The sequence below is a fragment of the Schistocerca piceifrons genome, chromosome X (genome assembly GCF_021461385.2).
Source record: "Schistocerca piceifrons isolate TAMUIC-IGC-003096 chromosome X, iqSchPice1.1, whole genome shotgun sequence".
In the NCBI taxonomy this organism is placed as follows: domain Eukaryota; kingdom Metazoa; phylum Arthropoda; class Insecta; order Orthoptera; family Acrididae; genus Schistocerca; species Schistocerca piceifrons.
The window spans coordinates 180,551,805-180,579,257 of record NC_060149.1 but is presented as its reverse complement, the minus strand read 5'-3'; the positions used below and the strand labels follow the sequence as shown (position 1 = coordinate 180,579,257).

Below are 27,453 nucleotides of genomic sequence, written 5' to 3'. Positions count from 1 at the left end.
ATAAAACATTAAACTGTGTGCATGCATTGCTTCATTTTTTACTGGATTTTAATGAACTTAGTAGCACACTGATTTTTAGCACTATGATCATGCACAAGCAATAAAGTGCCCAATTTGTGAAGGGCACAAGCCTCATCTCTCTAGCTTTTTAACAACAACAGCAGCAGCAGCAGCAGCAATAATATTAAGAGGATAGACTGCTTCTCGCCACACAGAGGCGGCGTTCAGTCACAGACAGGTGCAACAAAAAGACTGCTACATAGCTATCAGCCTAAAGGCTGCCTTTGGAAGCAGAAAGCACACACACATTCACACAAACACAACTCTCACACCATGGCCTCTGTCTCTGGCTGCTGCATCCAGAGACTGTGATCATATGTGTGTGAGTTGTGCTTTTGTGAATGTGTGTGAGCTTCCTACTTCAGAAGAAGGCCTTTTGGCCAAAAACTAATCTTCTTCTTATGCCTGGTGCCTGTCTGTGACTAAATGTCTCCTCTATATGATGAGTAGCAATCTATACTTTTCATAATAATATTGTTATCCCATCCTGGAGTTCTCTAGCTTCTTACATTTTCATGTTTTTATGTTAACGTTCTTTCACTGCTGCTGTTGGTAAAGATACAGATAAGAGATTGTTTGTGTGTTTGTGAACTTTCCTTGTGTCTATTATAGTGCACCATGTAAACCAAAAACTTTAGATAATATTGTTGCAGTTAATTACTATTGTTCATAACTTTATCTGGATGTCCCATCATGGCAGTTATTGTTGAGGGTGAACACGGGAAACTATGCATAGGCTTGCATTTTATTCTAGTATGCTGTGTGAAACAGAACTCTTACAAAAATATTATATTTATTTATTATTTTAACAACTTGTAACAACAACAGTATCAACTATTTCTCAATTAACAGAAATCTAGATATGTTCTCTCTATGCTCCCAGTGCACATAATAAAGAAATACTAGTCATTCGCCCCCTTTCTACTATTCATGCATTGCAGTGTTACTTCTGTAGGTTAATAAATGCTACTGTAATCTTATTTGAATGACACAATGCAGTATGCATCAATAAGCAACTGGTCCAAAGGTGTCACAGTATATGCCAATACTGTTCAAGAAACACTTGGTGAAATTTATTCTGTTGTATAATCTAGTAATGTGGTAAAATATTTTACAATTTTAAACATGGCTGCGAGACAGTGCCCATACAAGAACATGATTTGCATAATACAGCCGACCTGCTGCAACAAGATTTTACTCTCTAATCAGTTGGCTGTATTATAAAAATCATGTAAAATATTTTACTTAACAAATGTTCACATTTATTGTATGCCTACCAGTTGTAATTCTACATTAACACATGTAATTCTATTGCACACTATTTCAACCCCCTATGCTTTTTAACAGTGTTTAACTGGGTGTAAGCTTCAGTATTTTAACTATGTTGAATCTGATATGTATTTCAGATGATCACTTGAAGGTGGCTACACAGCTGAATCTGCAAACTAGTTACTGCAAAATAAGGGAATATTTTAATCCAGTCAATGGCAGCCAGTGTATAAAAATGTTGTCATTCAGAAAATTCGTGCTAGCTGTGAAACTTATTCCAACTAAAGTTCCAGATTAAGATACATGTACTTACTTTAACTTTAGTGGTAACTGGTTGCAGATATGCTGAAGTGAGTTATGTCATTTATTTCTTTAGATGGTAGTAAACATCACACCAGCTCATTATTTGTGGCTTTTCATCTATTGCATTAGCTACTGTATGCTGTTATAATAATAATAATAATAATAATAATTGTAAATAATGTAGTCTACTGAAGTTGTCCAACAGCCTTGTGACAGGAGTCACACTATACTCACTCTAGCACATATTACTATGAGCATAATACAAAAACACCACACATACATGAGAGAGAAATGAACGAGGGGGAAGTTAATAAACCCACTAGAGTGGCACTACAATAGGTGTCTCATAAAACAGCTGCCTGGATGTTTTTCTACTTCTATATACTTACACTGAGCAACAGTTCTCATAGCAGTGTCACCTGTAGCTGACATAACACACACTGATAGATGGTTAAGAGGATGTCTTATTATAACAGACTTTTTACCATACCTGATGCAGAGGAACTCCTAACTGGATTCTGAGTCTCATTACTGGGCTCCCACGGCGGAGCTGCAAAACATAACAACAATAGCAATTGCAGAAGCTACAACAATTCAAACATACAGAAAAAAACAAAGCTAACATTTCCTATTGTGAAAAATATCAGACAGCACCAGTGATCACTGCTACTAAAATAAATTTAAGATTAACATGTTCAGAGAGTGAATGATATAAACATTAATGTGCTTACAAAAATTGCATCACGATATTATGTACAGTATAATCACTTTTAGGTATAAAGAAATTTCAGTAACACTGGAAGATTTTCACTCAGAAGCTTTGTTCAACACTAATTTGAAATATATGTGCTGCATGATACCCTCTCCCTGCATGATACACACTAAGTGTACATCTGATTCATTCCCCTCCCAAGATTCTATTTACCTAAGGGGGCCACCTCTCCTCTAATGTTTGGGAGTAACTTCTGCTCAAACAGGAGGGACAAGGCTTCATCACACTAGAGCGAGGCTATTCACTAGAAACAAGGGGCTACACTGTTGGTCATTTGTCACATACAAAGTTCACTTCAACAGAGCCATCACCAGGCAGCACTCTCTTCAAATAGGAGACTGTGACAAGTTCTGCTTAGTGTTAGGGACAGGAGGAAACTGTCCTCTTACTTTAACATCAAAACAATTCATAGCAGCCAAATAAAGCAAGCTGGCAGTTGCTAATGTAGCTTTCAACTTTTCATGGCTGACAGTTAATTATTTCCTTCCAGGTGGTGTAACAGCCACAATACCTACAGATATATACTGGTGAAAGCCCAGCTCTTAAAAATGCAAAACTGTGGCAGCATGCTCATATAAGCTGTCACCATGATTGCAGAATTCATGTTCACTGGCATGAGTGAGAGGTCAAAACAAGAGTGTCCACTTCACTCGCTACAACAAGCATCACTGCTTGTTGAGTGGTCCCAACAGTATGCTGCCAGCACAGCCTCACTCTCTCTTGCATCGGCTGTGCTCACAGAAGGTTCCACTTACTGATTAGGATTGTTCTGTGTTTCTGTATGACGAACTTTGCACATTATCAGACTAAGCCTCAACTGCTATTCTTCTGTTAATATTTTCACATGCCTGTGAAATTCTGATGCTTTGCCTCACCATCATACTTCTTGTGTATTTGGTTGCTATAATAAAGAACTGCAGATTCTACCATTTTTGGCAATGAGATTGTTTCATTCCATGGGTGTTCTGTGAGTACAATGGATTCAGCATTTGGTATGTTGTTACAGCAGCAGCTTATTCAGCAACAACAGCAGTTTGAACAATAACATCAGCAGTTATACTCCAATTAAAATTATTTTATATTGGACAGATTGCAGTGGCAGAAGGCATTGTTGCCAACCTGCAGCCAGCCACACTTTGCTCCCCTACAGCCAGGCGACTAGTGTGAGTTTTGGTGTTCTCTTAAAGATAAGTCATTTTACATTATAACAACATTTAGTTTAGTACTGATTACATGGCAAATAGGTGTATTGGAGTGCTTTTTAAGCATATCATTAAAGGTTTCATTTTTCTTCCCAAAATATAGCATCAAACACGAGAAGATGTACAGTCGGGTTATAGTCATATTTTCTGTTTATATTTTGCCATAGCAAGTCTATAGAATTTTGTTTAATTGTTTTTTTCTCCCTCCAGCAATTTAACCGTAGTATACCTCTTCATTATTAAACTTACATTTCTAGAAAGTAGCGTAAAGTTTAAGTTGTTGCTTCAAAAACTTTGCACTGTTGTTTTTGTTTATATACAGTTGTGTATAGGCCAAATTTGTGGAATCATATTTTCATATTTATCTGTAATTTAACTGACTTACTCTTAATAAACTATCACGATTATCAAAAGTGAAAAGTGCTTGTCTCGCCATAGAATTGTTAGGGCGGGGCTTTGGTGTGATGGGTGCTGTAGTGCAAAGATTTCACTAAGGAAGACGCTGTGGTTATAGTGGGTGGGCCAGGTAATAGTACTGAAAGAGATCCTGGGTACAGTATAGAGTGTGACCTGGCAAAGATTGCATCAGCATCAAAGGATACTAGTGTTGAGTTTGTATCTGTTCTTGGGTGCCAAGACTGACCTCATTTGAACTCTCCCATCAGGAGAGTTACTTTGAAGTTGGAATGGCTGATTGTGTCAGGTGTGGGGTCACACATTGGGGTGGTTCCTGTTGATTCTCTCAATAGGCGGGATTATACTAGGCATGACCTTCTCCTCAACAGTAAAGGGAACAGCAAACTGGTTGGGAAAATAGCAGGAAAGTTAAAGGAGGGAGGCACTATCATGAGTGATAAAATACCAATGGTTATAGGGTTCAGTAAAAACCATTTTTTAGGATAGACAGGAAAGAAAGAAACCAAGTTTCAATAGGGGTTAGGATTGAGACAAACCTTCAGTTTGAGAAAGAAACCAAAAAACGTAATTCTAGCTTATTACATCCGCATAAACAGCTATTGGTTAAGGATTTTCAACAACCATCAGAAATTTCTACTCTATCCAATTTTAACTCGGTCAATGTGAAATGTCAGCTATCTTTATTGCATCAAACTATTTGAGGACTGAGAAATAAAATTAATGAATTAATTATCTGCATAGATGAATAAGAGTCCTCAAACCCAATTGACATAATCTGCCTCTCTGAACATCATGTGACCACTGGTATAGAACTTTTAAGTGTTACAGGATTTAGGTTGGCATTGTTCATTAATCAGGAACTGTCATAAGTTTAAGAACATATACATTCATAAATTTTGCCTAGAACAGCATATGGAAGCATGTGCAACAGAAGTAGAATTTCATAAAAAATCCTTCATAATATTAAGTGTATATTGAGCACCTGCAGATAACTTTAATCAGTTCATAAACCACCTTGAAACTGTACTGGCCCATTTAACAACCAAAAACAAATAAATAGTGGTTGCTGGTCATTCCAATGTAGAGTTCCTTAAAGACTTATTTGAGTTAGTAACACTATCATTCAACATAATTCCCACTGTAAAGGGGTAGCCAATTGCTCGCAAACAGCAGCTGATAATATCTTCATAGAAAAGTTCAATGAACAAAATTATATTACAAAACCAATAGTCAATGGCCTCTCAGCCATGACATGCAGTTCCTTCTGTTAAATGTTAATACTGAACAGGATATAAAATCTGTTAAATCTGAACTCAAGAGAGTAATCAATAAGCCAAAAATTGATTATTTTAGGATACTCCTCAGAGACATTCACTGGAGTGATGTGCACAGAGCTTATGGCATGAATGAAAAATACAACACTTTTGCGCATGAATGAAAAATACAACACTTTTGCTAATAAAGTGCTTACCTTATTTGAACACTGTTTTCCCCGAAATCTAACCAAGGTTAGAGCAAAGTCTACAAAGAATCCATGGATTACTCAAGGAATAGGGGTATCTTGTAAAACAAAAAGGAAACTATCAGTCAATCCGAAACAGTTCTGATGTTGAAGCTATAGCACATTACAAGAAATAAAGCAAAATATTAAAGACTGTAATACAGACATTAAAGCAAATATATTACGAGGAAAAGATAGTCACATCAGATAAAAAAAATAAAGACAATGTGGGATATAGTGAAGGAGAAGACTGGTAGAACCAGATAGGAAGAGGGGCAAATAGCATTAAGAGTAAATGATACATCAGTGAAATGTGTATAGTGTTGCAGAACCCTTTAACAAACATTTTAACTGAAAAGATGGGGTTATCAGGTTCTTTAGATGCTGCAATGGGATACCTCACACCACAGACATTTCAAGTAATTTCCATAATATGAATTTGACCCTCACTACCCCAGAAGAAGTAATGTCCATCATAAAATCTTTAAAATGAAAAACACCTAGTGGATATGCTGAGATACTAACAAAGCTAATAAAAGAATGTGATTCAGAGTTAAGTAGCATATTAAGCTATCTGTGTAATCAAAAAACAAAGATGATGTGACTTACCAAACGAAAGCGCTGGCAGGTCGATAGACACACAAACAAAACAAACATACACACAAAATTCAAGCTTTCGCAACCAATGGTTGCTTCATCAGGAAAGAGGGAAGGAGAGGGAAAGACGAAAGGATGTGGGTTTTAAGGGAGAGGGTAAGGAGTCATTCCAATCCCGGGAGTGGAAAGACTTACCTTAGGGGGGAAAAAGGACAGGTATACACTCGCACACACACCCATATCCAACCGCACATACACCAATGTGTATGTGTGGTTGGATCCGGGATTGGAATGACTCCTTACCCTCTCCCTTAAAACCCACATCCTTTTGTCTTTCCCTCTCCTTCCCTCTTTCCTGATGAAGCAACCGTTGGTTGCAAAAGCTTGAATTTTGTGTGTATGTTTGTGTTTGTTTGTGTGTCTATCGACCTGCCAGCGCTTTCGTTTGGCAAGTCACATCATCTTTGATTTTAGATATATTTTTCCCACATGGAATGTTCCCCTCTATTATATCCATATCTGTGTAATCAGTTGTTTATCAGTGGAATATTTCCTGAATGGTTGAAATATGCTGAAGTTAAGCCGCTGTTCAAGAAGGGAGATAAAGAAATAGAGTCAAATTTCCATCCAATTTCACTTTTTCCAGCATTCTCAAAAATTTTAGAAAAGGTAATGCAGAATTAGCTTTTTAACCATCTTATCACAAATAACATACAGTCAAAGTCACAGTTTGGATTTCTAAAGGGTTCTGACACTGAGAAGGCTATCTATACTTACAGTGAAAATGTACTTAATTCATTAGACAAAAAAATTGCAGGTAACTGGTATATTTTGTGATCTGTCGAAGGCACTTGACTCTGTAAATCATAATATCTTTTTAAGTAAATTAGAATATTATGGTGTAACAGAAAATGCTGCAAAATGTTTCAAATCTTATATCTCCGGCAGGAAACAAAGGGTGTTATTAGGAAAGAGACATGTATTAAGCTATCAGGCATCATCCAACAGGGAACTAATTACATGTGGAATCCCACAAGGTTCCATCTTAGGGCCCTTACTTTTTCTTGTGTATATCGTTGTCCTTCCATCAGTAATATTACCAGATGTCAAGTTTGTTTCGTTTGCTGATGATACAAACATTACGATAAATAGCAAATCAACTGCAGCCTTAGAAAGATCAGCTACTAAAATATTTGTGGACATTAATCACTGGTTCCTAGCCAATTCTTTGTCACTAAACTTTGAAAAAACAGACTACATTCAGTTGAGAACTTGTAAGGAGTGTCACACAAGTATATGCCTAACATGTGATGACAAGCAGAAAGAAGAAGTGGACAGTGTTAAAATCTTGGGATTACAGCTTGATAATAAATTCAACTGGGAATAGCACACCACAGAACTGCTGATGAGTCTAAACAAACCTCTATTTGCAATGAAAATTCTGTCAGACATAGGGGGGAAAAAATGAAAAAGCTGGCATACTATGCTTACTTGCACTCCATAATGTCATATGGGATTATTTTTTGAGGTAAGTCATCAAGCCAAGCTAAAGTTTTCCAGGCACAAAAACTTGCAGTAAGAGTTATATGTGGTATGAACTCAAGAACATCCTGCAGAGGCCTGTTAGGGAACTAGGGATACTAACTACAGCTTCCAAATATATTTATTCCTTAGTGGAATTTGTCATTGAAAATATGTCACTTTTTCAAACCAACATTAAAGTTCACGGAATCAGTACTAGAAATAAGAATAATCTTCACAAGGATTTAAAGTCACTTACTCTTGTACAAAAAAGGTGTGCATTATTCAGGAACACACATTTTCAATAACGTGCCCGAAGCCATAAAAAGCTTAACATGCACACACGCACACAGTAAACTTCTACACCATTTCAGTGCAGTAATGCGTTCATTGTAAATAAGTATTGCAGTAGTTCTATTATATGTTCATTACCTTATAAATAAGAGAACATTTTTTTTAAATTTTAAATTCTGTGCATTAATGCAATCTTAGTAAATGAGTGTTGTAAAATGATCCTTTCATATAGTGTTCATTAAAAAAAAAAAAAAAAAAAAAAAAAGACGATCATTCCACTTGGGACCTGTGGAAGGTACATTAGCTTATTTGCTCTAGTTGTAAATATTTGTCATGTATTATTGTTTTTCTGATATGTTTTACACCCTGGAGGACCTCCTTACTACAGATCAATTGGAATGAAAGTAAATCTAATCTAATAGCAATGCATGTGACCTACACAACAGGCAACACAATGAGCATGTGATGCTTGCAAAATATTGGATTGTGGCTGACTCCTACCACTCAGCTCACCAAAATATCAATCACAAAGTAATTTGAATTGGAGTACAGACTTGATTCGCCAGTTGGTTATGACTTAACAAGGTACAACAATCCCTCCACAACTGCCCTCTGCATGTCCACCTGCTCTCCCATCCTTTCCACCATTTGAAGAGGTGAAGGAGGATTGGAACTCATACGTGCAATATCTGCAAAAGCACATCACAGCATTTCAGGTGGAGTACCCATATTTGCAATAATATTTTTTCTTGGCTTGGATTTAGCTGTAAGATTTCATTGGCTTCAGGAACTTGCTCCGTTAAAAGGTCCAGTGGCATTGTCATCTCCTGAAATGCATGAGAGACTCAGTTCTTCACTATCTAAAGCAAAACCATGTTGTGTCTTCCCATATGGAATTTTATCAGAGAGAAAAGAAACTAGGCCAGTCCTATCAAGCATAGGCAGCCAACCTCTGGGGTTGAAGCAGGACATGCAGATTTATTTGTGCTCATTGTAAACAGTTTTATGCCAATTCTCTAATACATGACATCGTCATCTGTTCTGCTCTGGACAGATAGGTGCGTCAGGTGGTGTTGCATTGATAAGATCCTACAGCTGAGGAACTTCTGACTATCACACAGGTGTTTGAAGTGTCAAAGCCTCCAACTGAATAGTTTGGGGATGAAACTGACAGTGTCCATGTGTTCGGCCTCACAGCAAAGGTTTTGTTCACCGACACCCTCAGTGTTCTCCCTTTTGTCCACACCATTGGCAATCAGACTGTGACCTTTTCCACCTTTCCAATGCAAATTGTGACCCTTTCCAATGAAGATTGCCCTTGTGTCCCAACTTTGTCCATATGCTGCCCATAGTCACTCCCACACTGGGGGAAGGGGGTGGAGGGGCATACTGTGCAGCCTGCTATAAACAAGGCCATGTGGAAACTGTTTGTTCTAGCCACCTGATCAGCCATCCCTCAAATGTGAATGTACTGTTTACAGATGTCCATAGTGTTACACCAGTGTGCCCTGCCAGGAGCTCAGCATTCCTAGTAAGAATGCAAATTCAGCAACAGCCATTCCATTTCCAGGTCAATATTGGGGCCTCTGAATCTCATGTGAATCTTAAAGTCTACCATCACTTGGGTCGTCATCCTCTTTCCTCCACCAATTGGTTTTTGGTCAGTGGCAGCACGCAGCCAATCATGGTTCAAGGGCAGTTTATGATCGACATTGAGTATCGGGAGGTCATGAGGGCAATCACATTTTCGGCCATTGACAGTGATGTTGGAGAATATTTTTGGACTCAACACATTCACGGTTTTTGGTTTTCAAATTCAAGATGCCGTGCATCTCATTTCTGTCTCTATCTTGTTTCAGGTGTTGGATGACCTTTACCTTGAGTTTGGTGAGTCTGTTTTCACCTGAACTAGGTGCTGCAAAAAACTATGATGCTCATATCACCCTTAAACCAACAGCTGTTCCCAAAGTTTGTCACACTTGACTGATTCCTTTTTCTCTTTTACTGGCTGTCAAGGATGAACCTGCCAGATTGTGCAGCCAGGGTATCATTGAAACCATTTTCCTGTTGTGTCGAGGCCTTGTGACTACACAGCCAGCAACCAACAACACAGATGGGTTATGCAGGCACGGATCTCACTAGGGCAGCTCTTCTAGGATGGCTATGCTCCACCCGTGCCTCAGGTGGCTGGGTCACTGGCCGGGCAGATCTTTTCTCTTCAGCAGGCCACATGATCGAAAGTGGTAACTGCAGTATCCCAGTGCCCAGGCAGTATTTAGGTCAGTGCCTGGGCTGTGCTCTGCCAAATGAAGCACACCCATGAAGTCCTGATCAAGCAGCTGTTGGCCATCTCCAAGTCACCTTCGTAGCTCTCAATTTCCTGGATTGACTTCACAGTAAAGGGCTCCTGGATGGTGCCCCCACTGTTCCAGTAGTACAACATGTAGGTCGAGCCATGGGCAAACTAAGTTGCATGCATGGAACAGCACTACTTAGCCTACAGCATCACAGGTAATACCCAGAGGTGCACTTTTCCTGGCATGTGCGGACCCAGACATTTACCACCTTCTGCAACAACTTAACTCAGAAGTGGGACTCCATGTTCTGACATATGACAGATAGAAGTCCAGTTTGTTAGAATACTTTCATGCCCAGGTGCATGTGGCAGCAGCTCACCACAAGATTTTATATCAAAACTTAATGGACAGACTTACCGTGAATAGACATATGCTTCCAGGATTTATCTCACGATTGCTGTTTCCAGTGTAGTAATCCTCAGTGTCAGCAATCATGTGTGGCTTCCTTGGTCCAGGACATGATTCTCGTGCACACCCTCAATGAATAACTATGCTCAAATTTCCTTGAAATAAAAGACCCTTCCTTAAAAATATGCCTGCCAATATCAGAGCTTTTGAACAGTCTCTCAGAACATCAGCCACACAACAGGTTCCATCACAAGTGTTCACCAAATGACCAACACACTGCCCTCAGCCCCATTTTTGCCCCCACCCAGGTGGGATTCACACACTGCACTCAAAGACTCAGCAGTCAGACACTGCGCTCAACGGCGCCCTTCCTGCAGCAAGTGTTTTATTAGGTCCCACTACTGGTGTGCTAAGTGCACCTCTTGTGGGATATCTGGACATAGAGCAGAAGTTTGCCAAGCAGTGCTCAAAATAAATGTAGACTGTGCACATGTGGATCCCTCAAATGTAGAGGTGGATTATAGGGTGTATTTGTTACTGGACATATCCTACATTCAGTCTGTGCATTTCCACTCAGAGAAATCATTGTTGCTCAAGCTAGCTATCAACAATGTGCCCATCGAGCTACAGATAGACATGGGGTCCTGCACAACCATCCTACATTGGCAACCTTATTATCGCACAGTGTCCCCTTGCCTTCAAGCTTTTGACACCTCACTGCATGGTTACAGCAATGGCATCATTGAAGTCAACGGCCAATTTATAGAACAAGTTCAGTTCCATGTGACCTCCCTCACAGCCAGGATTTTGGTCCTGGACGCTCATGGAGCCATCAGTCTCTTGGACCTGTATCTATTCAATGCTGTTGGCTTAGAAATCCATGACTCTTGTCACCACCATTAAGTTGCTGGGCATCAACCCTTACCTAAAAGATCTCTTTTCCAAGTTTTGGCCGAGTGTTCTTGCAACCCTTCTTGAGTGTAAAATATTTCAATGTACATGTGGCTCTTCTCCCATCAGCAACACCAAAGTTCTTCAAAGCCACAAATGTTCCCTTCACACTCAGAGAGAGACTTCAGCTGGAGCAACAATGGTTGCAAATTGAGGGTATTCTCACCCCCATTCCTAACAGCCAATGAGCTGCTCCCATCGTCAACACAGAAAATCCTAACAGTACATTGCTCATTTTTGGGGACCCCAAGACAATGATTAATGCCCAATCTGTCATAGATGCTTATCAGTTGGCAATATTTTTTTTTTTTGTCAGTGTCACATGCATGTGCCCTGACCTAGGCATGTGTTCTTCCACCTTCAAGTACACTTCCTATCACATTGCTTTCAGCATAATGCAACTAGTGGATATGTCAGCCGAGGTGTTGCTTCACTCCAGTGGAGATAGGGTGTAGCAGGGAAATGATCCTTGCAGTGCTCCAGAAGCATGTCTTGTTTTTCTTGCATGTCAGTCAACTGGGCATTATGCTCGCCAAGCACCTTGCCCAACAACATGTCTACTGCCCCACCTGCCAGTGCAAGCAGGTCACCCCTCCATGTCTTTTTTTCCCCTTAGCCAGATACTTCTGCTTCCTGGTACCAGCTACACCTGGATTTCACAGGCCCTTCCTGGGACACTGCTGGTTTATCATCGTAGGTGCTGGCAGTGGTTTCCCCTGTATATCACCTAGTCTGCCACACCTGCAGGGCAGACTACTCAAACCCTGCCCAGAATTTTTCAATTGGAGAGTTGCCAGAAACTACTGGCACAGAAAACAGCCCTCAGTTCGCTTCCACAGAATTCTCCACTTTCTGTGAAGCAAATGGCATGACACTGATACATACTGCACCTTTCCACTCTGCTTCTTATGGTCTAGCTGAATGTCCATCCGCACCTTTAAATCTCAGCTGTCCAAGTACCACCACCATCACCCTTTGGACAAGGTCTTTATTCTCTTTCTGACTTCATACGGTTCCACTCCCCAGGACAGTTCAACCCCCCCCCCCCCCAAAAAAAAAAACACCTCAAGGGCCGACCACATCAGTCACAGTTATTTCATCTTCAATCCCACCAGCACCCCACCCATCCCTCTTCTCAGCAGTCCAACCACTGGCCTTTCCCTCTCCAAGATCCAGTGTGGGCCCTTATCTTCGCCAAAGGCCACCAGGATTGGTTCCTGTGGTCATCTCCAATCTTCTGGGCTGGGCCATTGTGAAAGTGATGCTTCAAGGGGCATAGTGTGCCGAAGTGCATTACCAAATTGCACTCTTGCCGTGGTCCACTTCTTTGGGCTGTTAGTCTGCTATTACCTATTGTTGTAGTGGCAGAGTCCTAAACAATGCCGATCTTGGACACCAGCAGCCAGTCTCAGCTCCAGGCTACAGTCTGCTCCCTGGAGGGGTCCTCAAGCTGCTCCATACACATCAGCAGAGTTTGTTTTGAGTGATTGCAAAAGCATCAAAATCAAGATCTGGCTCTGGAGCTGTGACAATAATGATGTCAACAAAAACCTTTGCCTCCTGGAGCTGCCAGTTATGGACCTACTCCCTTCATGCCCTCTACACTGAACAGATGTAGCCTTCAATGCCATGACTAGCAATTGGACTTGGTAATATTTGTCTTTGTTTTTCATTGCTTGGTTGGTTGATTTGGGGTAGGGGACCAAACAATGAGGTCATTGGTCCCATCAGATTAGGGAAGGAAATCAGCCGTGCCCTTCCAAAGGAGCCATCCTGGCATTTGCCTGAAGCAGTTTTGGGAAATCATGGAAAACCTAAATCAGGATGGCTGGACACGGGTTTGAACCATCATCCTCCTGAATGCAAGTCCAGTGTGTTAACCACTGCACCACCTTGCTCAGTTTTGTCTTCATAAACAATAAATTGGACTTAATCTTTCGTGCATCCATTTGGGACCAACTTCTGCTCATCCTCTCAGGGCTTTGTCTACCTGTGTAAGATCTTCAACATACTTGGAAGGGTGGCTGTTCATCATTGCAGATGTATCATCAGCAGGTGGCCAAACTATATGGAAGAGGCTTTTAGTGTGGAAGTAATAGGAGTCATCAAAATGCAAGCACTGTTCCTGGTTAGTGGGTCTGATGTAGACGTAAGTTTTTATGGAGCCATTGAAGAGGTGGGAGGATCATGGAATGGACTAATGTATAAATTTGAAGAGACAACAATTGCTGTTGGAATTTGGTTGGAGGGGTTGATGGCATGTGTTTTTCAATCTAGGTGACAGGAAAGGAAGAGTAGATGTTTAGTGAATCTAGCATGAGCCAACTTGGGTTTGAGGCTGAAGATGAGGTCTTTCAATAGCACTGAAACACCTGTAGAACTGAAGATTTTGGTAGATAGATTACCCACAATATTTGAATTTGTTTGGAATATGAATTTTATGAAATGCAGTGAGGGAGTCTTGGGGATTGTGACACATGGAAAATGTATGCAAGATGGAACCTGCGCACCACCACAGATTGACAAGAGTGTTCACTAGGTCTAGGATAGGTACCTTATTTGCCCAAACATAGGCTGCGTGCAAACATAGGCCATACCTAAACCTCTGACACAAGATTATACTAAAAAGTGAGTCTCAAAAATAGTCTGCACTACTACATTTACCTTGGATTATGAAGTACTATTACATACATGATGCAGACGCTAAATTATGTTGGCATTCCTACATAACAACTGAACAGCTTCATGTTATCAGCTATGCATTATGAAAGGGAAGAGAAACTCTTAAGTAGTTCAAGAAGTCCATATTGATTTTGAGGGCAAAAGTGCAAATATCCAGATGTGAAGAAAGACTTGCTTAATTTTGTAGTTCAAAACAGCAAATGTGGATATGGCACTACAGCTGGAATGATTTAAATTGAAGGCTGCAAAATAGCATGTAAAAGAAATATTTTGCCAATTGAATTTAAAGTTTCATATGGGAGAAGTCAACAATTTATGCAATGAAATAATCTGTTCCTCGCAGAACTACAGTTCAAATTTGGGAATGTAGGCTAAATATTGGTCTATTTTGATAAGCCAAACAGCACTACAGTAAAGGAACACTGTTGTGTCTAGACTAGACAGCCTAGACACAATGAGAGGAAGCCGAAAGGCACGCACTAAGCTAAAGCAGGATGGCGTGAGATCTGAAACAGGATACGTAATGAATGCTATAAAGAAAAGTACGTAGCTTCTGGAATACTTAACTTTAATCCATCATTTGTATACATTGTTCTTGACGATACAAGGGAGACTCTGTAGATACATGCAATGTTACTAATGGCGCCTTGCTAGGTCGTAGCCATGGACTTAGCTGAAGGCTATTCTAACTATCTGCTCGGCAAAGGAGCGAGGCTTCGTCAGTGTAGTCGCTAGCAAAGTCGTCCGTACAACTGGGGCGAGTGCTAGTACGTCTCTCTAGACCTGCCGTGTGGTGGCGCTCGGTCTGCTATCACTGAAAGTGGCGACACGCGGGTCCGACATGTACTAATGGACCGCGGCCGATTTAAAGCTACCACCTAGCAAGTGTGGTGTCTGGCGGTGACACCACAAACACCATGTGCAAATATACACATATGGTGCTAGAAAGCAATCATGCAGTGGTTTCTTTCTCTCTCCAAGACTAGCACTATATTTGCATAGAAAGTGTAAGTTTTCCACTATTTTCTTCTTAAGGCTTGAATGCTTGTATCGGTTAACTGCAGTATCTTTTAATGGTATTAATTTCAACCCAAAACATACATGTGCACATCATTTTGAAATTTAAGATTTATGATCTAAGGGAGAAGCCACACCATGATTTTTCAAGTCAATCTCTAGGAAAAATGAAAGTGCGGCCTATATTCATACAAACACAGTATTGTTGGGCACTGGTGTCCTGAGACATGAGCAGAATTTCAGTACAATGGAAATATTTTTGATATTGTGTCTGGAGAGCTCTTTCAGCTGTTGGAAGGCAAAGGTTTCAATTTAGGAGATAGGGTGTATGTAAAGTAACTGTGTCTTGTTGAGGGAGTAGAGATAGTTCAGGGATTCTCCACTGTGGAAATTAGGTTCTGTATTCTTGTGTTAGTGACTGATGCAGATGATGTAATCAGAAGATCAGAAGGTCATTGTAAAAGGAGGGGTAGTATCAAGAAATGGGAGTTTTCCTGGTTTGGTCACTGTTGCATATTCCTGCATTAGCCAGCATTTAAGGAACATGATGTGGACCTGTGTTTAAACCTAAGGATATGGATAATTTTCGGAGTTGATACTGGATGGAGCAGGAATTCATTTGATCTCTACTCAAATCATCAAGCACTTCTCTCAATGTTTTGCCTGAATCCATTTCTCTCCTCACCCTAACTACTCACTATGACAGCGAGCTTCTACATGCTTCCCATTACTCGTAAAGTTAATCATACTGGATGCCCCATAGTAGTTTGTTACTGTTCCCCCACTGAATGAATCTCGACTCTTGTTGACCAACACCTCTAACCCAATGACTGCAGTGTAGCTTCCCATATCAAAGACATGACCCACTTCCTTCACTGTCTCACAGTCATCCCCATCCTGTTACTACCTTGATCCTTATTCATTACTGTTGACATAACCTGCCTATATACCAATATCTTCATAATAAGGCCTTGAATGCTTTTGAATGCTACCTCTCCCATTGTCCTACTGACTCCGAACCCACCATCTCATTCCTTACACATCTGACAAACAACATTCTTATGCATAACTACTTCTCTGTTGAACTGAAGATATACAAACAAATCTGCAGAATGGCTATAGTTACCTGCATACTATTCCCCTATGTCGACCTGCTATGGGCCATCTAGAAGCAAGGTACTTATCCACCAAAAATCAAAAATCCCAATTCACTTCTCTGACACTGTATCCTCTTCTTTCACAGCCTCAGTTCCTTCTTTCCCACCACCACCACCACCACCACCACCACCACCACCACCTGCCAACAAGAACTATGCTATTTCAGTCTTGTAGACATGGGCCATTCGACAGCAGATGTTTTCCTTGCTTGTATTTTTCTTAATCCACTTGTGTACATACTTCTAAGTGAACTAATTTAGCTCTGCAGTTCAGACTGCATAGGATGCCCTCAAGCACAGCAACACGTCACTGCTTGTTTTTATGATCTACATAGTTAAAATCACACAAACACCTATGCACAGCACAGATATCGAAAAGTGAACAATTTCCTCCATTCTCCACTTGATATTTAAGTTTGTTTACATGCTAATGACACAGAAAATACCCTCAAAAACGTGTGTAACTACTAGTTTAGTGTCACCAAAGTCGGAGCATCCCAAAATGGTTTAGTTTCACCGAGGCATTGTGCACATGTGAGCCATACTGCGCATTGGCTAGTAGCGCAGCTGGCTGCAACCCAGTATATTCATGTAAACTAGCCTTTACATGATTACAGTTTTGATTAGATGGATTATTTCAGCATTCATCACATGAGTAAAGGCACAACAAACTCTATATCTGTCACTGTGTCAATTCAGCTTATAATGGGTACCAACATATGAAAATGTTATTTAATACTGCAACAATTGTTTGTATCTCATTTGCAAAACCTGTTGGAAGAGATTCCTGCATTCAGAGAAAAATCTCTACAATTATTTATCAAGTTACAATTTGTCTTGCTGCACGTCTTTTAGGCATGTAGTTGCATAGCCATTTCACACAGATGTTCATAAGTTTGCAGCAGTGTAGCACCACTTGTGATTTCTCGAAAATTTTCATGAAACCTCTGGTGAGAAAAAATTCTATCTCCATTTTTTGTACATCAAACTCAATGAGGAACACTTGTGCTAAAGTAAGTCAGAACCATGCAAGTGCTGAAACTGCAATGCCTGCTGATGACAGGAATGTGAAACCGGAAGGTCTTATACTCCTGATAAAACAGTGTTTTGCTTTTTTCCTTTAAAAAGGAGTTACATATATATTGCAATAGCAGTATACACACCGAGGTGACAAAAGTCATGGGATACCTCCCAATAGAATGTCAGACCTCCTTTTGCCCAGCATAGCAGCATGGACTCAACAAGTCTTCCCTTGCAGAAATACTGAGCCATGCTGCGTCTATAACCATCCATAATTGCGAAAGTGTTGGCAGTGTAGGATTTTGTGAACAAACTGACCTCTCAATTATGACCCACAAATGTTCAATAGGATTCATGTCAGGTGATCTGGGTGACCAAATCGTTTGCTCAAATTGTCCAGAATGTTCTTCAAACCAATTGTGGTCTGGTAACATGGCCATCATAGTCTGGGAACATGAAAACCATTAATAGCTGCAAATGGACTTCAAGTAGCCAAACATAAACATTTCCAGTCAGTGATCATTTCAGTTGGATTAAAGGACCCAGTCCACTCCATCTAAGCACAGCCCATGGCATTATGGAGTCACCACCAGCTTGCACAGTGCATTGTTGACAATCTGGGTCCACGGCTTCATGGAGTATGTGCTATACTTGAACCCTAGCATCAGCTCTTACCAACTGAAACTGGGATTCATCTGACCAGGCCACAATTTTCCAGTCATCTAGGGTCCAACTGATATGGTCACAAGTCCAAGAGAGGCACTGCAGGTGATGATGTGCTATTATTAAAGGCACTTGTGCCGGTCATTTGCTGCCATAGACCATTAATGCCAAATTTTGTAATACTGTCCTAATGGATACATTTGTCTTATGTTCCACAATCATTCCTGTGGTTATTTCACGCATTGTTGCTTGTCTGTTAACACTGGCAACTCCACACAAATGCCATTGTTCACAGTTGTTATGTGAAGGCATTTGGAAAATGTCTTGTCTATGGTGAGAGGTAATGCCTGAAATGTAATATTCTCAGCACACTCTTGGCACTGTACATCTCAGAATATTGAATTCCCTAACACTTTTTTAATGAAATGTTCCGTGCATCTAGCTGCAACTACCATTCTGTGTTCAAAGTCTGTTAACTTGCATCGTGTGGCCATAAGCAAGTCAGCAGCCTTTTCACATGAATCACCTGAGTACGAATGACAGCCCCATCAATGCACTGCCCTTTTATATCTTGTGTATGCAATACTACCACCATCTGTATATGTTTATATCACTATTCATGACTTTTGTCATGCAAACACTGAAATTCATGGATGCATAACGAATATTTTGAATGTGCAAAGTGGGAAGTACAAGGGCAGAAAAATGAAGCAGTCCAAACTGCCAATAAAGTGACAGTCTTCAATTCGCAGCAGCTCTGAAGATGCAAAAAAGGAAGGAAAGCAATTTTGGATATCTGGTTCAAAGGACTGTGAAAACATCTTTGAAGGCCAACTTTCTGCTCCACAAATTGAAAAATTTAGCTTTCCGGCAGTGGATGAACAATTCCATTGAAGCTGAGCAGTGTTTTGTGGGTGTGGGTGTGTGTGTGTGTGTGGGGGGGGGGGGGGGGGTGGGTCTGATCTTCACACTATTAAAAGTTTTTGTTGTTCTTGACTTCTACAGAAAGTTAAGAACTTGTGCTGATCTCACAATTGCTTCCAAATGCTTCTGTGTTGTGCTACGTCTTGCCAATTATTTATGCTCATCCTGTTGCACATTGTTTTAAATTTGTTTAGCCTTGTACTCCTGGGTCTTTCCATTGATCTTTTACCAAATTACTTCTCCTTGGATATTCTTGAAACCAACTGCTGCTCTCTCATTTTCATAATAAGATGACCTACCCAAGGTCATCTTTTGGAATTTATTATGCTATTCCTGTTGCTAGTTATGACAGCAAGTGGATTTCTGTGGTTTATCTTCTCTTCCAGTTTTGTGATTCATTATCATAGTATGGATAAAAGATTTTCCTATAACTTTATTTTCAAAAACTTCTAACTGGTGGTTTTCTGTTTCAGTTAAACTCCATGTTTCTGTTCTATTAGTTAGGACTGGTCTGATTATTGTGTTACACAGGTTCATTTTAATTTTGCTTGTCAGCAGTTTAGATCCTGTAACTTTTTGTATGGAGTCACAGGCTCTGTTAGCATTTTAGTCTTATTTTCGGATCTAGTTGTGTATGATTTTGTTTGTTTATCCTTGAAACCAGAAATTTGAACTGTTCATCATGTTCGAATTTATGTTGCCCAATTATCAGATGTTACTGGTTCTGTTCACCACTACATTTTGGAACTATCATATATTTTGTTTCCTGATCATTTACTTTCAGGCTGCTTCTACAAGTTCCACAAATAACTGTATAATCTCTATTTCACTTTTTCTGATGATCACTATAATCTGCACATGCTAACATCTTAACTTTATTTCTTTGCGGTATCCCAGCTGTACTTGTTCCAGTTTCCTCACAACTCTCTCAAAGGTTGTATTACACAGAACTCAGGACAGATCATCTCCCTGACTTAGTCCAGCTGCATTTTTAAAATGATATTGTTTAGCAAAACAAAAATTTATATACAGTGTCCACCTTAAATATACAGGGTGTCCAGGTTGAACACACAATAATATATAGTGTGATCACTTGAGACACTTATTGATGGTCTATTTCTACAAGTATGGTAACACACACAAACATCTAACTGTATTCTACTTCTCTCCAGCTGTTTTGCAGCATTACAGGCATAACATTTATCATAGCAACCTCTTATGGAAAATGATGTGTACTGTTGAATCAGGTAATTGTAATGACTACTTGCTTATCAGATTGATTTACGAGAGTTCCGCTGGAAGAACGTATGGATTAATTCAACAGTAGCCTCTGCAACTGCATGCTTGACATGGTGCCTTGACATCAATAGCAAACTTCCACTTTCTCAAAGCTGCTTGTCCCATTTCTTGATTGTTAATAAGCGTGAACATTGTCAATTGGTTGCAGTCCATACCTGTGCCAAAAATGACGTTGTAGTGGTGTAACAGACTTTAGCTCTGTGAGACAAAGCACGCACCTTCGGCAGTGGAGTCCACATGACTACGGACGTTCATTTACACGTACAAAGAAATTACATGCATGTGCTTGTGGTAGCAACTGCCACAAGCGAACAATACTTGTAGACACAAACTGCCAATAAATATCTCAATTATGTCTCAAGTTGTTGTTTTTGTTGTCGTCTTCAGTTCAGAGACTGGTTTGATGCAGCTCTCCATTCTACTCTATCCTGTGCAAGCCTCTTCATCTCTGAAACTACTGCAACCTACACACTTCTGAGTCCGCTTATTGTATTCATCTCTCGGTCTCCCTCTACGATTTTTACCCTGCACCTGCCCTCCAATACTAAATTCAGAAAAGACTTCCTAACACTTTCTACATTTTATATCTTCTCTACTTTGACCATCATCAGTTTTTTGCTCCCCAAATAGAAAAACTCATCTACTACAAGTGTCTCATTTCCTAATCTAATTCCCTCAACATCACCTGATTTAAACAGACTACATTCCATTATCCTCATTTTGCTTTTGTTGATGTTCATCTTATATGTTCCTTTCAAGACACTGTCCAACTGCTCTTCCAGGTCATTTGCTGTCTCTGACAGAATTACAATGTCATCGGCAAACCTCAAGGTTTTTATTTCTTCTCCCTGGATTTTCACTCCTACTCCAAATTTTTCTTTTGTTTCCTTTACTGCTTGTTCAATATAAAGATTGAACAACATTAGGGATAGGCTACAACCGTGTCTTACTCCCTTCCCAACCACTGCTTCCCTTTCATGCCCTTTGACCCTTATAACTGCCATCTGGTTTCTATACAAATTGTAAATAGCCTTTCACTCCCTGTATTGGAGCCCCGCCACCTTCCAAATTTAAGAGAGAGTATTTCAGTCAACATTGTCAAAACCCTTCTCTCAGTCTACAAATGCTAGAAATGTGGGTTTACCTTTCCTTAAACTATTTTCTAAGATAAGTCACAGGGTCAGTTTGCCTCGTATGTTCCTACATTTCTATGGAATCCAAACTGATCTTCATCAAGGCCAGCTTCTACCAGTTTTCGATTTGTCTGCAAAGAATTCATGTTAGTATTTTGCAGATGTGACTTGTAGTTCTAATGGAATGTTATCTACTATTACATTTTATATTATTATACAAGGTACCTGGGTAAAACATGTCATAATATAAAAAGTAATAAATTGAGAGATAATTGAGATATTTATTGGTGGTTTGCTTCTACAAGTTTGGTAACTCTAAATGCTTTCTTTGTTTGCTCGTGGAAGTTCGTACCACGTGTGCATGTGCAAAACCGCTTCGTTTATGTAAACACATGTCAGTAGCCATGTGGATTTCACAGCATAAGGTGATCTGTATGCTTTCCATCTTGGAGCAAGAGACTGTCATTTGCAGCATGATTATGGATTTGACCAACTGACGGTGTTCCTGTTTACATCATGATCAAGAAATAGGAAAACCAGCTTTGGGAAACAGAGTTTGCTTTTGATGTCTGGGCACAACATCCAGCACACAGTTCCACAGACTACTGTTAAATTAATCTGTATGTTCTTCAAATAGACCTAACAAGCAAGTAGGCAGTTATAGTTTACCTCACTGAACAGTACATAGTGCCATCCATAAAAGGTTGTGCTTATGCATGTACTAACCGCAGCTTCATCACAAAATCAAGCCTGACGACAGACAGTGATGTAAGGTATTCGTGGGGACAATGCTGGCAAAAATGGATGAGAATGAGACATTCCCCAATTTCATCTGTTTCTCAGATGAGGCTACATTCCACACTTCTGGCACAGTAAACACCCAAACATGCGTAACTGCAAATATGGGGAATTGAACCCCCCCACAGTGACAGTGCTAACGTGACTCTCCAAAAGTGAATGCATGGTTTGGATTGTTGAAGGGCAGGGTTATATGCCCATTCTTCTTCAATGAGCCTACAGTTAATGCAACAATGTACATAGACATGTTTTAGCTGTATGCTGTGCAACAACTTCCTTCTGAAGCAATCTTTTAGCAAAATGTCACACCATGTCATTTTGCAAACATAGTGAAAGATTTGTTGGATCATTAGTTCTCAGACTGCTGCATTAGGAGAAGTAGTAAACTGACTGTGTGCCTCCCTAGAAGCCCTGACATTATGCAACTTGATTTTGATTTTTTTTTTGTAGGGGCTTATCAAGAGTCAAGTGTACCAGATATCAGATCATGATCTACCAGATCTGCACCATTGCATTCAGGCAGCTACCACAAATGTTACACTTGCAATGCTGCAAAACTCTTGGAGAGAAGTGGAATACATATTAGATGTCTGTTAAGCCATTAATGATGTGCACACCGATGTGTATTAGATGTGTAAAGAAACATTTTGAATTATGAAAAGTGTAGAAACAAAGTCAATAAACGTCTCAATTACTTCTAAAGTTATTACATTTCATACTATTGTGTGTTTAACCCAGACACCCTGTAAGTTTAATTTGAAATTCAAATTCCATATTACTTTTCAAAGGCTTTTCCTGTGAATGGTGTCATAAGCTTTCATAAAATATACTGTATTTTTTGTTTACATTCCTATAAATTTCAATTTATTGTTTGTTTACTAAGATATTGTCAGCAGTGGATTTATTTCTATGAAAGCCATTTTGATAATCCTCTATTACACTCTCTGAGTGTGGTTTCAAGTGGTTTATCAATAAATACGATAAAATCTTAAAGGTTGTGTTACCTAATGATATTCCCCTATAGTTTCTGAAGTCTTTCCTGTTTCCTTTTGTACATACTGGGATTATTAACAGTTCTTTCTATCCTATTCATATGGTCTCAGTTTTCCAGGTTATCTATATCAGGTGAAAACTATCTCATATGCAGTTCCTGGAATTTGGTGATTATGGGGGCTGCTGCTGTAATTTGTAATTACTGACTCCAGATTAGAACAATGCAGTAGACAGTCAAAATATTCATTGCTTGCTGACAAAATTTTGGTTATTTCAATAGCCGTATTGCCATATCCTTTTTAATTTTGTTAACTGTGCCATACTTTTTCCAAATGTTAATATCTGATAATGTTTGTGAATACATTCAATATGTTGTTTTAGGTATTATTTCTTTTTCTTGCAATTTATTTAATTTGTGCCTGTCACTAAGCAAGTTCTATTTCAGGACTGTATTCCAAGTTAAAACTTATTATTTAATAAAGTAATATATTTTTTCCTCTAGTACAGTATCAAATTATTTTTAAAAATCATATAACTGATAGTGTAATTGTTTCTTTTTGGGTACTGTTAACATCCCACATGTAAAAACAATGTGTATCAAACCTTCAATACAAAAATGATGAAAAAATTGATGTACTGGATCAGTTTGTAGGGGAAAATGCTGTTATATTAGTTGATGAGATCACTGACAGAAGAGGCTATTGTATTTTTGCTGTGTTGTTGAGAATTGTTTAAGTGTTTCAATGCAATGTGTTTGTGGACTTCTGGGTGCTCTTCAGAAGTACAATAAACAGAACAATGCTATGAAAGCAGTAGTGAATGAACGTGCAAAACATATGGACAAATGTGTTGATGCTTTGAAAACTATCATAGGTGATTATTCAAAAATGCTGAGTGCTGGACACACAATCTGAATCAGACTACAAATGTTTTTTCAAAGGAACTTAGTAAGTTAAACACACTGAAAAGCAATTTAGAGAGTGCTTTCTTAAACACCAGGAAGAGGAAACATTTGTATTTGCAGTTTATGAAGAAAAAGAAGAGAGATGCAGTTTTTTCCTTTTCCAGTTTTAAAATTCTGGAACTCATGGCTCTCTACAGCCACTTTGGTGGAAGAATATTTTGAAGAAATACCTATATTCTTCTGCAATGACTTGCAGGGGCTGTCTAATGCAGGCACTGATTGTGTGAATTCACTACTTGATGATGAAGTGAAATGGATTCTTGGCAAGGGCACATTCCTTAAAGAACATGTCGGTGTCTAAGTTAACATGATCATCATCTTAGAAACTTTGAAATATCCCACTTCAAGGTTAAAACAGCTTGAAGACTATTTCACTATAGTGGGTAAAGGCGTTTTTGGTGATGATGCAAAAAAAAAAAAAATTAAATATGAAGAGGAATGTGCTTTATGCAGAAGTTAAGGAAGGATTGAAGTGCACTTGGTTGAATCTTGAGATGAAGTTGTCAACTCTCATGGACACAGATTCAAACAAATCAGTCTTCAAAGCCGTTGATTCATGTTTTAACCAATGGACAAAATGCTGAACCTCATGGCAAAGATCTTCCAGTCTGTACCTCGAATGACTAGCCTCACTTCTATAGATAGTATGAAAGGGTATATATCTCTTCTGAATTTTGTTGAAAAGCAAATGCCCATGCAATCAGGAAATGATGAAATAGTCAAATGTGTGCAGGCAATAGGAGTTGATAATCAGCAGTGTGCAGTTGTGGCACTAAGGCTATTTGGATTTCTTGTTCCAATGCAGACAGTGAGAGGCTATTTCCTACCTACAATGAAGTGTTGACAGCTCTGTGGAACAACCTCTTGGAAGATAACCCAGAAATCATGACAATATGTCATTTGAAACACTGTCTGCAGTGTCTGGCTGAAAACCCACTTGTCTTAAAGTGTTATTTTTTCCTTTATTATTAAGTACAATGTAATTCTCTTTTTCCTTTTTTCTTCCCATGTCAGTGCAATGAATATAATTGTGATGTATGTAGCGTAAAATATACTGTAAATGATAGGTATAGTTTTATTATCAGTGTAACATTGAAAAATGATTATATAGGATGAAAAGAAGTAATTGAAAACAGAAACAACATGTTAGCAAATAACACCTAAAAATAATGCCAAAATCTGAAAAAATAGCACCAAAATTGGTCATAAAATCAGATTAATTTTTACTGTCTGTGGCCCATGCCATCTGGATCCTTCCCCTGCCCCCTCACACTAAACACTACTTTCTCTGAATCACATGGATAAAAGTTGTCTTTGCAACACATCTTTCAGTTCCACAATCTTTCTGGCCTCAATCTTGAAAAATGCCTACAGGAGACTCAGTGACTCAACTATTCAGCAGGTTGTTACCTTTACTCCCTCCCATTACTCATTTATTTATTTATTTAAATGTCAAGTTCCATAGGACCAAATTGAGGAGAAAATCTCCAAGATCATGGAATGTGTCAGTACATGAACTTACAACATAAAAGTAATAACAGATAAAAATAAATGTTCATGAACCTGAAAGAAAATCTATCAGCATTACAATGAGAATCAGCTTAATTTTTCAAGGAACTCCTCGACAGAGTAGAAGGAGTGACCCATGAGGAAAGTCTTCAGTTTCGATTTGAAAGCACGTGGATTACTGCTAAGATTTTTTAATTCGAGTGGCAGCTTATTGAAAATGGATGCAGCAGTATACTGCACACCTTTTTGCACAAGAATTAAGGAAGTCTGATCCAAATGGAGGTTTGATTTCTGCCGAGTATTAACCGAGTGAAAGCTGCTTATTGTTGGAAATAAACTAATATTGGTAACAAGAAACGACAATAAGGAATATACATATTGAGACGCCAATGTCAAAATACCCAGACTCGTGAACAGAGGTCGACAAGAGGTTCGTGAACTCACACCACTTATTGCCCAAACCGCCCGTTTCTGAGCCAAAATTATCCTTCTAGAATGGGAAGAGTTACCCCAAAACATAATACCATACGACATAAGTGAATGAAAATATGCAAAGTAGACTAATTTACGTGTCGAAGTATCACTCACTTTCGATACCGATCGAATAGTGAAAATGGCAGTATTAAGTCTTTGAACAAGATCGTGAACGTGGGCTTTCCACGACAGTTTACTATCTATCTGAACACCTAGGAATTTGAATTGTTCAGTTTCACTAATCATATGCCCATTCTGTGAGATTAAAATGTTGGGTTTTGTTGAATTGTGTGTTAGAAACTGTAAAAACTGAGTCTTACTGTGATTGAATGTTAGCTTATTTTCTACAAGCCATGAACTGAGGTCATGTACTGCACTACTTGAAACCGAGTCAATGTTACACACAACATCCTTTACTACCAAGCTAGTGTCATCAGCAAACAGAAATATTTTAGAGTTACCCATAATACTAGAGGGCATATCATTTATATAAATAAGGAACAGGAGTGGCCCCAACACTGATCCCTGGGGCACCCCCCACTTGACAGTACCCCACTCAGATCCCACATCACAGCTGTTATCAACATCGTGAATTCCACTAATGAATTTCCTCTACCATATTTAAGTCAGAAAGATAGATAAAACTGTGCACATATAAGAGATAAGTTATATGTAATTGGAAAAATAAAACACAGTTATGTTTGACGTAGTTGTAAGTCCTCAGTTACTAGCAAAACTAAATTTACAATCCTGTGTCCAACTGCAAAAATGCAATCTATATTTTTCCACCCATTATTTGTTCAGATTTATTAAGAAGCCTCTTCAGAGGCATGTTGTACTACATGTGAGCTTATTTATTTTCTGTTGGTGAAGTTATTGTTCCAATTCAAGCACTATACACATTTGAACATAGCACTATATGTACATACACTTCTCTCATATTATGTTATGCTTCCATACAAGCAACCATAGTATTGCATCGAGTCCGCAGCTCGTGGTCGTGCGGTAGCGTTCTCGCTTCCCACGCCCGGGTTCGATTCCCGGCGGGGTCAGGGATTTTCTCTGCCTCGTAATGACTGGGTGTTGTGTGATGTCCTTAGGTTAGTTAGGTTTAAGTAGTTCTAAGTTCTAGGGGACTGATGACCATAGATGTTAAGTCCCATAGTGCTCAGAGCCATTTGAACCACTTGAAGTATTGCATCGATTCTTGAAAGTGAAAAAGGTCATT

General features: G+C 39.2%; 1 protein-coding gene across 5 annotated transcripts in view; it reads right to left on the bottom strand.

The window, feature by feature from the left end:
- Positions 1-27,453, bottom strand: part of LOC124722112 — a 398,005-nt gene that overhangs the window by 37,483 nt on the left and 333,069 nt on the right. For all 5 annotated transcript variants that reach the window (XM_047247319.1, XM_047247317.1, XM_047247315.1 and 2 more), the window contains one exon: positions 2,123-2,182. In XM_047247319.1, the coding sequence (XP_047103275.1) occupies positions 2,123-2,182 (60 nt within the window). The remainder of the gene's footprint in view (positions 1-2,122; positions 2,183-27,453) is intronic.